The 17,870-nt window shown below is 33.3% G+C and overlaps 1 protein-coding gene across 1 annotated transcript; it reads left to right on the top strand.

The window, feature by feature from the left end:
• Positions 1–278: 278 nt before the first annotated feature.
• On the top strand, positions 279–9,124 carry LOC145329065 (uncharacterized). The gene is made up of 10 exons (XM_080173082.1): positions 279–411; positions 1,026–1,073; positions 1,465–1,519; positions 2,015–2,071; positions 2,899–3,019; positions 5,085–5,122; positions 6,088–6,131; positions 6,685–6,764; positions 7,425–7,527; positions 7,985–9,124. The coding sequence occupies exons 1-10, from the start codon at positions 305–307 to the stop codon at positions 8,106–8,108; spliced, it is 777 nt and encodes a 258-aa protein (XP_080029208.1). The 5' UTR covers positions 279–304; the 3' UTR covers positions 8,109–9,124.
• Positions 9,125–17,870: the final 8,746 nt, after the last annotated feature.

The raw sequence follows: 17,870 nt of genomic DNA, 5'->3' as shown, positions 1-17,870 counted from the left end.
ACAACAAAGTACAATATTTTAAGCGAAGCAACTCTATAATCAAGCCCTAAAAATGTAAGTATGTCCATAAACATTATCCTGTATCAAGCAGTTTTTCAACAAATTTACTTACAATTATGCTTCGACTCTTATACATTGATATTCTGATTATTCAGTTCTAACCGACCGTTTAAGTGCTTCGCTTTTATGGATGTTGTCATCCTTGTTATTTCAGTGATTCATTATTGTTGTTAACGTCTATGTGTAATGTATATTGTGATTTTCTTATTAATGAAATATTGAATTATATTTTTCTAGAAACAAAATGTTATTTAAAAGCATTCTTACATTTACAATTTTGCCAGTTTTAATACCCTCTACCTACAGTGATACTAAACTCCTTGAATCTATCGGAGATCCAAGATTTTTAAGGTAAAAAGTCCATGGACATGGCAATCTAAACGAGATATAAAGGAGAGAGAAACAAAGAAGGAGATAAAAAAAGATAAATAGACAGATAGAATGAAAGAGAGAGAGGTAGTGGGGGGGGGGAAGCAAAAAATAGAGAGAAAATAGAGAATGAAGATAAATACATAGAGAGAGAGAGAGAAAGAGGGAGTATGTGGGGGAGAGGGATGGAAAGATAGAGAGAAAAAAGAGAGAAAAAAGAGAGAAAAAAGAGAGAGAAAAGAGAGAAAAAAGAGAGAAAAAAGAGAGAAAAAAGAGAGAAAAAAGAGAGAAAAAAGAGAGAGAAAAGAGAGAAAAAAGAGAGAGAAAAGAGAGAAAAAAGAGAGAAAAAAGAGAGAAAAAAGAGAGAAAAAAGAGAGGAAAAAGAGAGAAAAAAGAGAGAAAAAAGAGAGAAAAAAGAGAGAGAAAAGAGAGAAAAAAGAGAGAAAAAAGATAAATAGATAGAGATGTAAGATGGACTTAAAGAAGAAAAAGGAACAAATAAAGAAAAAAAATTTGAAAACACAGAGAAAGGTTGAGAAAGATCAAAATGCTAAATAGAGATAAATAACAGTGTTAATAGCCAACATACGTTTTAGTTTACTTGAAACTGTTTCTGGATCCGACTCTACTCTTGGAATGATTAGGTAAAATATATTTAGCAAGGTTGATTACATCCATAAAAATCCACAAATAAGACAGTTTAGATGTCTCATCAAAACTAATAAAAATTACGTACAATAATGGATTCATTATTACTTGGATCTTACAACATATTATTACGTGCTGTAATAAAGTGAAACGTGTAGCTGGTTAAAATAACGACCCCCCATCTACCCCCTTTACCCCATTATTAAAAATTTAAATGAAACGGATAATAAAACCAATTTTTCCCGAAAAATAATGGACTTTCTAATCATGATTATAGTGTTGCTACGCTTTCTAAATTGTACCTGACTGTAATAGGAATCAACATGCTTAAATTGATTGAAACACGTTGCATAGCTACCATTAGATATACAACTGTTGTTCTTTTAGTAAACTGATATCCGAAGTTGGATTAGTGAGAGATTCTGCCTCTGTTTTTGCACAGGTAATTTCAGGGATCTTATGGGAAAAGACAATTGTCGATAAATTAATTTACACCCCCATATAATAATGAACAAAGTAACCTCTTCCCCTAGTTGTTCAATCTTAAACTTGATTATTATAATTGCATAATGCATGGAAAATCACCACTACAGCTGTAGATTATAATTTAAGTTTGAATATAAGCTACTCTATAAATTTGATTTGTCTGTCCTTACCCGTTAGTACGTCCGAGAGTCCCTCCGTCAGTCAGTTATGATATTTTCTTGGCTGCTCTTGAAGTTGTTATTCTTTGTTATTTACCTCATTTCAGTTTACAACTCAGTTGGTCCGTCAATCCGTCAATATATTTATATTATCAAGGTTTCGTGATTTTCTTTAATTCTTTCTCTTTATTTTTCTTCCTTTTTTTACAATTATCACCACTGAACAAATACTCTCTATTTCACTTTTTTACGTTTGCTCATAAATATTTTTGTCATCCATGTATTTTTTTTAGGAATCATTAAGTAGAATGGGTGAAATAGAGACAACAAACAGCATTGTACATACACTGGTAAATATTTAAAAAATATATATTTTTCTCGTATTCATTCGAATCCGGTGGATAGGAACCGGTTCTCATCCATACGAGAAAACTATGTCTAGCATCTTATTATATCCAGCTTTCTACGAATATAAAAATATACAATCATAAAGAAGTCGGACAGTCCGACAAACAAACAATAACAACTATAGATTAACTTTGAATTTTTAACATTATATAGAATTTAGAACAAAAATCCAAAAAAATACTTTTATTCAGCATGGTTAATATAGACTTACGATATACGTATGTCTATCCTGTAATATAAAGTAGTAAGTTTTTTTCTGTCTTAATTTATAGATCTTAGCAATTACTTGGTTAAATATTTTGTACTTATCAGGGAAGCTTTATAAATGCCCTATGGTGTTTTAAGGCTATTTTCCTGAGGCTAAGAGCAACTAAAGCAACTAAAAAATGCGGACTTTTTAAAAATTGAAATTGCGCAGCTTGTGTTAATAGTAGAAAAATACTACGCATAGCGTTAGAACCGCTAAGAAGTTAGTTATATTTTAAAATTTACTCGCAAGTCAAGTTTTACATCAGTTGGGATATTTTATCAAGTAGCTCCCTAACTATACGTAGCACAGGATCCGTTCTTATATTTCCAAAAAATAGAGTTCATAGCGATTCTAACGATATGCATAACATTTTTCTACTATTAACACAAGCTGCGCAATGTCAATTTTAAAAAAGTCCGCATTTTTTTTGAACACCCTTTAGTTACTTACTAAAGAAACAACCCACAATGTAGAAAAGTTCGTCTTTCAAACTAATTCCAATTTTATTATTATTTTAAGTTGACAACGGTGCTGCGACTATTTGGATTTGAGGATAACAACATGGCTAGAACTGCTATCAACGTTCTCTCCTACTTCTCCACCTATCTTATTGACTACTTCACTGGGGCTAGCAACTTAGGTAAATGGATTTATTATTACTTGGATCTTACGCCATAATTATTATCTACTCTAATAATGTGAAACTTGTAGCTGGCTAAAATTATAATTTGCCCCAACCATTCTGTTTACCCCATCCCCTCCCCTCTAACATAATAAACGAACTGACCAATAATGATGGCAACCCATATTGATGACACTTTCTCCCCTGTCATAATATCCACGTATATTCTATATCCATTCTTAGGTAGACAAATTATAATGTGTCTGTATGTTCGTTGGCGTTTTTAAAAGCGAAGCTTTTCTATAATTAGGGTCGGTCCGTACGTCCGTCCGTCCGTCCGAGATAGATAGCTTTTATTCGTTAATTTAGGCAGGTCCTATCGATTTCAAACTTTGCACGATGATTCCTGTAGTAATTAGGTACGAGTTAGAAAGCGTAGCAACTCTATAATCATTACTAGAATGTCCGTACGTTCATTTTAAACATGTTGATTTTTCTACTTTTTTAAAAACAAATTTTTATGTGATCTAATTTTCCGTTTGATCTGATTTTTTGTATATTAATTCCTGGGACAACAAAGAACAATAGTATAAACGAAGCAACTCTATAATCAAGTCCTAAAAATGGAAGTATGTCCATAAACATTATCCTGTATCAAGCAGTTTTTTAACAAATTTACTTACAATTTTGCTTCGACTCATTCGATACTTTTATATTCTGATTATTCAGTTTCAGACACTATACAAATGTTAATGTCCGTTTGTCCATCCGTTTCAGTGCTTCGCTTTTATGGATGTTGTCATCCTTGTTTTAGTAAGATTGACCTAAAAAGCCTTGTTTACTGAAGGATTTCATAAATCTATATAAAGCTTGAGAAATTCACCTGCTTAAAATGTACTTTGTACTTTTTCTTACAAATTCATTGCAAATTTAACTTTTTCTATTTATAAGTTCCTGTTCTCTTATCTCGAGTAGCTGTATTTATGTGTATATTGAGTCAAGTAAGATCTCGCAAACAGTTACTATAAAATATAATGTTGGTTATTAATATGTTTAAAGAGCAGTTGATTGAGGGTTTTATGTCATCTTTTAGATTACCATTAATATGTCTATGTATGTGCATGGCCGATGGACTAACAGACTTGCAATGCAATAAAAGAGCATTGCAAAAATTGACAGTAGAAATTTTCTAATTTGTTTTGGTTTTAATGATTTGATAAAAATGTGCCAAAGCTTTCTAAAAGATATTTCGTGTGTTATTTTAACCTTAGGGGTTTTTCCTCAGGGATAAAGAAAGGAATGCTAATTATTGTATTATCATATACCAGCGGATACGCCCCTAGAAGCCTTTAGCGGTACTTTTCTATGTCAATTAAGGTATCTAACGACACTTGATATAAAATAGTACAAAGGGAAGTCCTGTAAGTCATACAGTGCAGTGCAGTGGCAGTCTCTTTTAAATATTGTCGATTTCTCCTTGGACGGTACTCTCCATTAAAATAGTAATAAATCATTCCTGGACCAATGAGAAGCTTCACAGTAAAGGAGAACCCTATCGGTTCAGTGGTTAGCGAAATTCTTTGCTACAGACAAAAAAGCTTAGTACTTTATAAAATAGGATTTTATAAGAATATCATAATTATACAGATAAGTCCATAAACAAAGGAAATGTTTGAAGAAAACTAAATAAAATGGTTCCAGGACAAACGCAGGAGTCCCAAACGTCGGAGTGGACAAACGCAGGAGTCCCAAACGTCGGAGTGGACAAACGCAGGAGTGTTAAAATATTAATTTTATTAATTATTTCTTTACAAATTAGGTTAGGTTAAAATATGAATGAACAAATAAACCCCCCGCAGGGTTTAGGCATTTAAAAAACCTATAGGTTGGTCTAAAATAGGTTAGGTTAGGTTTGTCCGACGTTTGTCCACTCCGACATTTGGGACTCTTGCGTTTGTCGTAGGACCGTTGTGAGTGAACGAATAAGATAAAGAGGTTAAAAACTTTGGGTACCAGCATAATTTACAGTCGAATGTCCCCTTCTCCCTGAGCGATACAGACATAACTTTTTCTTATTGTTTAGATGATAACATGCCAAGATACAGATTACTTGCCCAACAGGTGAATTAAATCAAGAATAATTGCATCCAAATGCAACGAAAAATTTTCAAACTAATTTAGACATATTAAAATTACTTGATTTATCGGCCTAGAAAAAGAACTTTTCTCGTATTTATTCGAATCTGGTGGATAGGAACCGGTTCTCATCCATACGAAAAAATTATGTCTAGCATCGTATTATATCCAGCTTTCTACGAATATAAAAATGTACAATCATAAGATTAAAACCAGTTTTTTTAGCCCCGAGGTGCCGAAGGCCGAAGGCTAATAATTGTACATTCTATATCCGCGGAAAGCTGTTTATAATGCGAGAAATAACTAGTAAATGCTACTAAAATAAACAAGGACGATTACATTATTTAAAAGTAGTTCCTTTCAAACAAAGCATTTAAAAAACGGTATATAAAAGGGGGACGGAGAGAGAAAGAAAATAAAATAAGAGGAGAAGAAAACATGCAAGCAGGGACAAGGGAATGATAATCTGACAAACAATTATGATGGAAAATTTCCCCACAACCCCCTCCCCTTGTCCTCCTCTTCATTCCCACCCCTCTTCAGTTACATGACAAAAATAAGATACACTTCCAGATACTTTGTAAGGTTTCGTGATTTTTTTTTGTAGAATTGATTGTTAGTATAACTACCCCTGCATGTAAGAATGGGGGATATGAAAGATGCCAAAAGAGATTAAAAACTAGAATTACAGAAAAAAGACAAAAGGACAGACAGAAAGAAGGGGAAGACGAAGAAAGTCCCTTAATGTGACGTCATAAAAATGAGGGATTATCCATCTCTTTTTTAGGGATTTTCTTTCCCACTCCTCCTCTCCTCTTCCCTCATTTTTATGACGTAAGAATTTTTTTGAGCAACTTTCTTCGTCTTCAAAGAAGGGGGATTAAAAACCTTCAGATTTAAAAACACATAAGATTACAGCAAAGTGTATTTGATGTGGATTTATTTTTCAGGGATTTCTACCATTTGTTCAAGAAATAGTACACGAAGCAGATAGGTAATAATAATACTAATAATTGATATATTATAACATGGATGGTACCAGATTTGTATGTACTTTAATAAAGGGATTGCTTGCAGCTGGCTAAATTAACGATAACCCTTACCCCAGCATATACCCTTACTAGATTAAACTAAATTGACAAAAAAATTTTGTCTTAAATACTTTTAAAAACCCTAAAATTTTGATTGGTTGGTTCAAAGCTTGAAATGTCTAAACTTTTTGACCAATGAGTTTAATATTCAGAAGAGATATTTTTGTTCTTTATCATTACAGATTTTTTTTTCTGGATATTCCTCAATTATGCCCTACCCCCCCCCCCCCCCCCAAATTTTCTTTTTAATACTAAAAATTAGTGGGGTCGACAAACCCCATCCCCCCCCCCCAAAAAAAATCCCTCCCAAATAAAAATTTAGTTTTTCTGGTTTTTCTTTAAAATCTAAAAAAGGAAAAATTAGGTTGATCAAACTTCTTGGGGCGAAGCCCTAGTTTTCTTTAAAGCTATATTTAATGAATATGTTTATCCTTGTTTTATTTAAAATCTATTCAGAAAAGGACGAGAGATTCAGAATAATTTATTGGATGAAAGTCTCCCATCAACTATGATTGAAAGATTGCAAAGCACTACTGGTAAGAAAAAATATCAATTATTTTAACACACTTTTTTCATACAATAATAGTTATTTCTCGTATCGTATTATAAACGGCTTTCCGCGGATATAGAATGTACAATTATAAGATTAAAACTAGTTTTTTTAGCCCCGAGGTGCCGGAGGCACCGGCTAAAAAAACTGATTTTAATCTTATGATTGTACATTTCTATATTCGTAGAAAGCTGGATATAATACGATGCTAGACATAGTTTTTTCGTATTCGAAATGAATACGAGAAAACCCACATTATCGTACAGCATACGATAAAATAAAGAAGTACATATACGGGAAAACAAGAACAGTAGTGTTAATAAGTAAGTAGTACATCACGAAAAATGAGTTTAGATATAAATATGATTAATTGGTCCGTATGTTTGAATTTCTTATATGTTAGTTTTGGACAAAGCGAGGACAATGGACTCTATATAATGTTTATAAAACATTTAGTACAAGATTTATAAATGTGGAGCCTAATCAATCCATGGTCAGCTAGTATGTGCCAACAAATTAATATTTATTATTTAGAGTCTATGTAAAGCTATATCAAATATTAATTTCTTGGTACATACTAGCTGACCATAGCTTGATCAAGCTTCGCTTTCATGGATATTATCATCTTATTTTTTATTTTGTTTAGGTAACACAACCTCGTGTGTTCAGCTGTTTATATGTAGATCTACCCCTCTCATGAATACTGTTCAGAAGGCCATCAAAAGCACATTGGATGATGATGAATTTAGGTATTTATCTATTCCGTAAAAGTATTGCTACTATAATAGCATAATGTCCATGTTTCCTCTAAAATAGACAAAAACCACCCCAGAACCTATTAGAAACTTTAAACTAAAGCTATATTGGTCCAGTGCAGCGGTTAGTGATTATGTTCTTTAGATGTTAATATAAAAATTAAACAATAAAAATTGTCTCTAAAATGTAAAGTTTTACGAGGGCTAAGATCAGAAAAAATACCAGTATTAAAAAAAACGGTCAATATAAATACTATTTAAAAAATCACGAAACCATGTAATCTTAAATACTTTAAACGCTATTAAATTTTTATTGACGGACAGATGTATGTACGTATAGACATACACTAACTATAGAGTAGCTTCGCTACTAACTATATTTCTTTGCAGTTTTATTTTACAAATCTACCTAAAAGATTTGATAATTATTCATAATAATTATATGGTTTAGGGGATTCTATGGAAGCAATCTTGCAGTTAACCTCTGGAACAGTGCCCCTACCCTCAGGGAATATATTCAACAAGGAGAATTCTGTGTGGACAATTATCCGTTGTGTCCTTTGCTAGATTTATAATGTCTCTACTTTGAACAAGGCTAATAAATTGATATATGTACATCCCAAATAATGAAACACAAAATTACTCCTTTTGTAGATTACATAAAATAGTGTAGTATAGTGGTTGAAACGTTTGGACACTTAATTAAATAAACCATCCAATCAAAATTCGATAAAAGTCCCCAAGGTTGTAAGATCAACAAATAAGAAATAGTTATTATAAGACATTTCATTTTTAATAATTTGTACTTTGAGACACGTTATGACGTCAACAAGGAACAAATTGACGAGGAATTGAAGTCTCAAATTGTAAAATTTCAAATAATTTTTCACTAAATGTTTAATTATAAAATATTACTGAAAGCTTAGTTATTTTACCAATATCGGGTATTGACAGGGAGGGAGGGGAAATTGTGTTGTGTATTACACTAGTCCCCAAAGTTTTATATTAAAGTTTTTTTATTTATTGGCTTAACAACTTTAGTTTCTTATTGAATTTTGATTCGTCGATTCTTTAAGTTGAGTGTCCAAACGTTTTAATCACTATTTGTAATCTACATTGAAGGGATAAGTTTGTGTATCACCATTGGGGATGTGCATCAATTTATCGGCTATTGTCTTATCCCTTTATATACCTGGGTATTGGTAATCGGTGCGCCTTCACTTCCGTACAACACAGTGGTAAATCTTCGAAACCGCAAATTTTTAAGACAGCACAAACTGTAACTCTCTCTTTTCTTTACTCTTGTGACACTTAGTGTTTTTTCTCGCGGATTTATTACACTCTGTTACTGTAATTTTAGGGGAAAGTGAATGCACATTCATGTTGTGATAAAAATAATTTATTATAATCGATAAATGTCTTATTGTTAAACTCAGGGATCTTAAGGAACAATAAATTAATGTACATCCCAAATGATGATATACTAAATTTTCCTTTCTATAGATTTAAACTATTAGTTGAAAAGTTTTAACACCAAAATTCAATCCTCGAGTACTCAAAGTTTTATTAAGATAACTTTGGGGACCTGTAATTAACAGCTCAATATCCTATCCCTTCCTGGATTAAATTATTATTTTCTTTACATTTTTCTTACATCTTTTACAGGGATTGGCAGACAAAGACTTTATTTCATTAATTTAACTATTAATATTTTTGTATGTCCTTGTTAATATTTTTTACAAAATATCAGATCATGTTATTTATAAAATGTCTTCCAATATGTATGTACCATGTAAATTTGATTATGTGCGACTACTCTATAACATACTTCGTCAGTCAGACTAACAGAAACAATGGTTTTGGAGTAATTATTGTGAGACGTCATTAAAAATGAATAAATATAATAGAATAGAAATTATGCCATGAGCCCTGTAGTTTTTAATTTATATTTCTACTAGAGGCTACGCCCCTAGTTTCTTTTTGAAGGATAATATAGCCTGAAACCATCCTAAGAATTAAAAAAGTAAATGAAATGGCCTAAAACTATCCCTGGGCATATCTTGACCTTCCATAAAAGGGTAAAACTCAATAATTTAAGTACTTTTCAAAATGTTAATATATAGAATTAGACAAATAATCCTTACTACTTTAAATAATGATTTTTACTGCTTCGCTAGCTATTGATGTTGTTACGCTTGTAAATACATTTCATTAACTATATGGGTCAAGTGCAATTTACGGAAAAATGTTCCTGGTAACGATTACATTAAAAAATCTATGAACTTTAGACGGCGTCTAACGGCCAAACGGTGGGACGTAAAGATTATGCTTGCACAAAATTTTAACCGACAAAAGAAGGCCTACAAATATTAGTTGGAATAGTTATTAATTAACATTGCACAGTTATCTCGCAGTGCACATATATGCGCAAAAAATACTTCTTTTATGTTTTTTTTCTTCAGTGAAGCTTTCCCTGTGCATCATTGGATCTTGGCTATTCTAGATTATTTGTAGGCATCCTTATACCGTACAAAACGGTGAACGGGCATGATATGTACGTTCGGCCGCTTGGCAGCTTGCAGCCTTTAAAAATTATAGATTTTTGGAAATAATCGCTACTAGGAACATTTTACCGTGAACTGCACTAGATCCAACTATAATGATTAAAACCAATATTGACTATATGTACCTAATTCTAATAACTAATAATAACTACTATTAAATACTTCATTATTTGGCCTTATATGTATAAATTGTATTTTCATATTTTTTTTTTACATAAAAAAATATTATTCCTAATAATTGGAAAGGCTACCCTAAGATTAGGAGTTTCCTATAACTAAAATTTTCATTTATATCTGTACAAGGCTTTGAAACTTAAAGGCAAGCCTTAGAAATTATGTAGGATTTTACCCATTGTTATTTGTTCTAAAAATTGATTAATGTTTTTTTTCTATTTAGTAATAGTTATCGTATCGTATTACAGATTTCCGCGGTTATTAAATGAAAATTATAATATTAAAACCAGTTTTGTGAAAAAATATCTTTAATTCGATGCTATACACAATTTTTCAGTATGGCTGAGAACTAGTTCTAATTCACCGGATATTAGTTGGTTTCAAAGGCATACTTAAATAAAATTTTACTTTTTTCTGTAACACATCGCTTGTGCAATAATTTAGTTATCCATGTGCAATAATATACACGTGTATTATATTAGCGTTGCTACTCTATAATAAGGCAGGGATAGTAGGGGATAAGACAATGGACAATAAATTAATGTTTATTCCTATGATGATAAATAAAATTACCCCATCTAGAGATTATAACTATTTGTGGTAAAGTTTGGACACTGCTAGTCTAAACCAACCCATAAAGTTTTTATAAAAGTACCCAAAGTTTTAAATACAACGAATGGGAAAACTGTATAAACTTTGGGTACCGGTATAATTTACAGTCTATTGTCTATTCCCTCCCTGATTATAAGGATAATTCGAAGCTTTAATTCTTTAAAAGTGGTATATTAAAACATAACTGCACCAATTTAATGATCATATATTTCATTAATGTCGAGTTAATGTTAGAAGTGTAAAGTGTAAAAAAAAGGAAGGCCGGCCTTTCAAATTTCAATTGTAAGGGGGGGGGGGTACTGTTGAACCTTCCCCCCCCCCCCATATCACATTCTTCACGCTTATGTTTATTGATAATACCTGCTTAAATATTAAATTTCAATCATTAATAAGAACATAATTTTTAGATTATCAAGAAATAATAGTTATTTCTCGCATCGTATTATAAACGGCTTTCCGCGGATATAGAATGTACAATTATAAGATTAAAACTAGTTTTTTTAGCCCCGAGGTGCCGAAGGCACGGGCTAAAAAACTGGTTTTAATCTTATGATTGTACATTTCTATATTCGTAGAAAGCTGGATATAATACAATGCTAGACATAGTTTTTTCATATGGATGAGAACCGGTTCCTATCCACCGGATTCGAATGAATACGAGAAAAATATTTAAACATTTTATCTTAAGATATTGTACATTTTTGTTAGTTTGTTATTGCTGCGCTTCAAATGAAGAAAATTGTCATTGAAATGTATGTAACCTAAATTTTACATAATTTTCTATATTGAAGTTTTTTTAATGGAAAATTATTGATTAACTATTATCATAATATCTGATCATTATTATTATTATAACCTATGAAATAAATTTAGAATAAATTAGTATAATTCATATGTTCGTAGTAAAAACCTACTTTGTTAGACAAGGACGTCAAAGCATTTTTATTTGGGGATATAATGTTTTTCCCCTTAAAAAAATGTTTGTAATTGGGGGGGGGGGGGGGGACTATGTATCCCATTCTAAGTGGTAGGGAAAATTTTAAATAGGGGCTTCTAAATTGATAAAATTTATTTGAGGTGCCTATGTCAACACGAAATTCGTTTTACGGGGGTTGTCACACCTTCCCTCCTCCCCCTTGGACATCCTTGTTGTTAGTTAGTTAGTTAGGTAAAAAAGACTCTAGGGGGGCTAGGTGTCGCTTCGGGTACTAGACCTCTCTCCAAGCACCTTGGAACATACATACAATACTTATGATTGCGGTGTAAAGTGTCCAATCACTTATCAGACAACCAACTCTCTGAGATGCACGACCTTTGTCTGAAAAGTCCCAACTGTGCATGGTAGCGAGTGGCGCCTGTTTTGGGCCAAGGCATTCCCCCCACTCTAACTTTTTACGTCGCGTATCTGACATAGTAGCAGTGGGAACCATTTTTAACGTCTTTAGTTATGACGCGGTGTCGGACCGAGATTCGAACCTATCACCTTCCCGACGACGAGCGGATGCGCTACGTGTTGAGCCACGGTCGCGGGTCTAGTTAGTTAGTTACTGTCTGTCTGTCTGTAATGTTTCATAAGATTTTTCAAAACATTTTAGTCCGCATTTTGAATTTTGACGTTGTCAATACTAAATCTGAACAAGGCTCTTGCCTTGAAGGGAAAATTATACATAGCTCTAATCTTCCTTATTCTTTTACTTTAATTTTATTTAAATAACCTTCAGAAATAAGGGTAAAAATGATTATTCTAAGGATTAATTTATCCCTCCCCCCCCTCTCTCTCTATAACAAGTTTAAAAAGACCTTCCCGGGACTAATACATCTTTATGGAAAAGTAGTCAGGGCTATACAGCTAGATCTTTCGAAACACACTGAAAGACAGAGGTCCTGTTACTTTACATAAGAAAAATCGGCTATTCCCCCCTTGAGGCCTCTGGAGGCACATGCAAGGGGGGGGGGGGTTGATTTCTACAACCCATTTTTTAGTTTAGATTTAAAAAGAGAAAGTAAACTTTTTAAGGGGACTTTTTTGGGCGAGTGAGTCGACCACAACCGTTTTTAATTTAAGTTCTGAAAAGAAAAGTTTTTTAAAAAATATTTGGTGGGTACTCTCGCCCAAAATAGTTATAAATTTTCCCAGTCCCCATGAGAACCTACCATGTAAAGCGGTTAGCGAGATTCTTTGGTACAGGCAGACAGAGATCTTGTTACTCTTATAAAAGGATTGTTTCCATTTTTGTTAATATAAAATGAATATTTAATAGGTACAAAATTATTGGGCTTAGAAAAGTAGACTATTAGATTAAGTCGGAAATAAGACGAAAATAACTTCAAAGGATGCTGTCGGCCAAACGACTGGACGTACAGCCAAAGTTTTTACATCGCCATAACCGACTTAAAATTTATAGTGTTTACGTGTATCTATTTTCTATATCTTGTCCTAATGGTGAACGTAAGCTATGTGTCCTGCCGTTTCACTATTTTCAACAATTATAGTTAAAAAAGAGGGCAAACAATAGCTTAAAACCACCCTGGCACACATGAGAATATTCCCTAGGGTGTATAAATCAATCAGTACAGAGGTTGGTGAGATCTTTACTGACAAACAAAAGAACATACAATGTCCAATTGTAGAATATAAAAAGACGCTTTATAGTCAAATGAACTTGATCAGAACTATGCCTAGTACATACGTGCGATCTAAATCATGAGTGTTATAATCTTATTTGCTAACACTTAATAATTCTTTTCTATATACGAAAAAATGTCATTTCCTAGTACTGGTCATAAATTACGAATGTTATTAATTAATCAGGGATTTGCAAAACTTGCTGTTTGGATGCAGCTGCGGCTTGTTGTGGCTGCAGCTGCAGATTGTTGTGGCTGCAGCTGCGGATTTTTGTGGTTGTAGCTGCGGATTGCTGTAGCTGCTGATTGTCGTAGCTATAGCTGCTGATTGTTGTGTCTGTGGCTGCGGATTGTTGCGGCTGCATCTAAGGATTGTTGTGGCTGTAGCTGCAGATTGTCGGGGCTGTAGCTGCTGCTGATTGTTGTAGCTATAGCTGCTGATTGTTGTGGCTCTAGCTGCGGATTGTTGTGGCTGTAGCTGCTGATTGTTATGGTTATAGCTGCTGATTGTCGTAGCTATAGCTGCTGATTGTTGTGTTTGTGGCTGCGGATTGTTGCGGCTGCATCTAAGGATTGTTGTTGCTGTAGCTGCTGATTGTCGTAGCTAGAGCTGCTGATTGTTGTGGCTCTAGCTGCGGATTGTTGTGGCTGTAGCTGCTGATTGTTATGGTTATAGCTGCTGATTGTCGTAGCTATAGCTGCTGATTGTTGTGTTTGTGGCTGCGGATTGTTGCGGCTGCATCTAAGGATTGTTGTGGTTGTAGCTGCATATTGTTGTGGCTGTAGCTGCTGATTGTTGTGGCTATAGCTGCTGATTGTTGTGTCTGTGGCCGCGAATTATTAGGTAAAAAATAAGCGACTTTAGTAACAATCGGCCCCAAAATTAGTTTCTAAGCATAAAAATTATTTTAATTGGCGGATGCGGTTTGAATCCCTAATATTAGACTTCTGGGAAAAAAAGCGGTAGTGACTTACTTAGGATTGTAACAAAACGCGATTGCAGTATCTAAGAATGAACTATAATAGTGTACACATATTTTAAGTACTCTATAGCTTTGTTTTTTTCTCTCTCAGTAATTTGAAGCAGAGGCGTCAAGGCGACAAAGTTCTACTCCTTTCTTATACACCCCCCTAATGCAGCCAAGAAAGGGGTAAGGTAAAAAAGTTACACCCCCTTTTAATTTCAGGTGAGTATGATCAAAAGATCACACATCCCATTCACCCAATTATACAATAAAATAACACCCCTATTGTTGTAAAAAATAAACTGCTCACCCCTACCCTAATTTTTTTAACAAGTTCGAAAAATGGGGGGTTTCCAGGGACGTCCAAGCTTTTTCTTTTGAGGGGAGTAAAATGAGGCGTTTCAAAGGTCTAAAGGGTGTATTCTTATGTATTTTTAAAAAATATAGGGGTGGTAAAATGAGGGGTTTTAAAGTTTTTAGTAGGTGTAAACACCCCTTAACCCCCACCGTTAGAGTAAAACACTAGAGGGAGAAAGGATTAAATAACTGTATCTTCCCATCGCAACCGCCTTGTGCAACCTTTCTATAGGGTCATTAAAAATCAACCAATGGTGTCGCTTATATTACACAGCCAAGTAGCAGAAAATAATTTAGAAGCAGACGAAAGAGGTATTTGAAAAAGAAATGGAGGTAGTAGTCTGTATATACATCTATACTATAAATATGTTCCTCACCTTTGAACGCATATAGGGTTCCTCAACCCAATCGCCCATCAATTTCCTATTGAATATTAAGTGTTGTTTTGACTTTAACATAATGCTTGATAATATAAAGGTCATCTATAATACAAAGTAGAACGATGTCTGTCTGTTTGTTTGTGTGTTTGTTTGTCTGTTTGTAGCGAAGGATCTCGCTAATCGCTGAACCGATCGGGTTCTCCTTTACAGGGTACCTACTCATAGGTCCCAGGAAGGTTTATAACTATTTTCTTGGGGGGTGGGACACCCCCAACCCCCCAAAAAATGAAAAAAAAACACCCCCCCCCAAAAAAAAATTTCTTTTTAAAACTAAAATTAAAATAGGTCGACTCACTACTCCCCCCCACAAAAAAAAAATTATCCCCCCCCCTAGGAAATTTTTTTAAAAATTTTTCTTTTAAATCTAAAATAAAAATACTTAAACTTGGTTTAATCAAACCTCTTGGGGCAAAGCCCCTAGAGGCTAGGGGCGAAGCCGCTAGTATTATATAAGTAAAAAAAAAGCTCCAAATAGTTTGTGGTAAGTGAAAAGAAACAGTTCAAAAGCTTAGCATATTTTTAAATCATGAAGCATGTACCATATAATAGTAGAGATAATTAAGTATTGTCAGAAAATCTTGTTTGCTAACTATTAATTTTCATATTATATATTAAATGGAAATACCAAAAGTAGACCAAATTCATTGCATAAAAAATGAAATAATTAATTAAAACTTGGTAACTTTTGCATTCATTCTAGACCTTTCATTGTGCATCCAATATGTGCAATTAATTTCTTAAAAATTTTGGAATTTACAGGGATCTAAAGGATTAAGATCGGCAGATAAATTGATGTACATCACTAAATTACACGTTCTGTAGAATATAATTAGTGATTGAACCGTTTGGACACTCAACTTAATTAACCAACTAATAAAACTTATTAAAAAGGGGCCAAATGTTAAGCCAACGAATAACAAATCATTAATACAAAACTTTAGGGACTAGTGTAATAAACAGCTCCATGTCCCCTTTCTCCGATTTGGCTAAACAATTTTTTCTGTGGGCCATAGATAAAATTTGAATTTCTAAACTTACCCAAAAATGTCCTTAAAATGCATAGCTTTGTTTATTAAGAAGAACATGCAGATAAGAGTTGCTAAATTAAATAGTAAAAGAAATAACCAATTGTTTCGACAGTTCGAATATCTAATACATAGATACTCTTATTATTTAGACCTCTTGAGGAGGCGTTTTTATCCCCCATTCACCAACCACCAAAAAGTATTATTGCTTGCTAGAATCCAGATCTAAATGGTTTGAAAGAATCTTTAAAAAAATACTAAATTTAAAGTGGGCTAAAATGTTAGAAATTAAAATTTTACGGGTATTCAAATCATCAAATATTTATACAACATATAATAATATGTATAATTGGAACCAAGTTTTTTTAAAGCAAAAATTTTATGCATTAAAATTCCTAATTTTTTATTTTAATTTTTTTTTGAGTTTAGTACATATTTTTTCATTAAACTGTTATTTTCCAATTATGTCTAATGATATAATTTTCTTTAACAAGGATAAAAACGTACTAATACAACTATCTATAATACAAAGTAGAACGATGTCTCTCTGTCTGTCTGTTTGTCTGTTTGTTTGTAGCGAAAGATCTCGCTAACCGCTGAACCGATCGGGTTCTCCTTTACAGGGTAGCTTCTCATAGGTCCCGGGAAGGTTTATAACTATTTTCTTGGGGGGGTGGGACACCCACAACCCCCCAAAAAACTGAAAAATACCCCCCCCCCCCCAAATACGAAGCCGCTAGTTTATGTATAAACTGATTGAAATTTTAAATTTTAAAACTTGCAAGAAATAATAATAATAATAAAAATATGTTAGAGGGAGGGGGGACAGTGATCCATGTACAAAGCAAATATGTTCTATGACATTGGATATTTTATTACCTGGGCGTTAAACAAGATTTTCATCTTCTCTAAACCGGGTTAAATTAATGAAACCTCACATCCACCCCCATTACTCCATCCCATCCTTCTAGATGAACGAACCAGCCAATAAATTAATTCTATGTTAACAACCCAAGATGACAATTTCCCCCATGTCATAATATCCATGTATACTCTATATCAATAGGTATGCCAAGGGATTACAAATTAAAAAGATACTGAAAAATTCTATATCAGTTAACAATATTTTTGATCGCTTATTTTGACAAGACCTAATAGAATTTTGTAAAAATCCTTCGCCATTTTATAGGATTACGACGGATAGACTTCCCTGAAATCTATAACCAAAGTAGAACCTTTAACTAAATCAATATTCAGTGCCGAGCCACCCTTTATGCATAAAGTAATTTTGACATTTTGCCGTCGAGTTGGACTCTTACAAATTTAATAACCCCCCAAAATATAAGTCAATTGTACTCTACTAGCGGATTCGCCCCTAGCCTCTAGGGGCTTTGCCCCAAGAGGTTTGATCAAACCAATTTTTCGTAATTTAGATTTTAAAATATAAATCTAAAAAAAAAAATTTTCTGGGGGGGGGTACTTTTAATTTTTTGGGGGGGTTGGGGATGTCCCACCCCCCAAGAAAATAGTTATAACCTTCCCGGGACCTATGAGAAGCTACCCTGTAAAGGAGAA

The sequence above is a fragment of the Acartia tonsa genome, chromosome 9 (genome assembly GCF_053477335.1).
Source record: "Acartia tonsa isolate MP-2025a chromosome 9, ASM5347733v1, whole genome shotgun sequence".
NCBI lineage: Eukaryota > Metazoa > Arthropoda > Copepoda > Calanoida > Acartiidae > Acartia > Acartia tonsa.
This window is presented reverse-complemented; position numbering and strand designations above follow the sequence as displayed.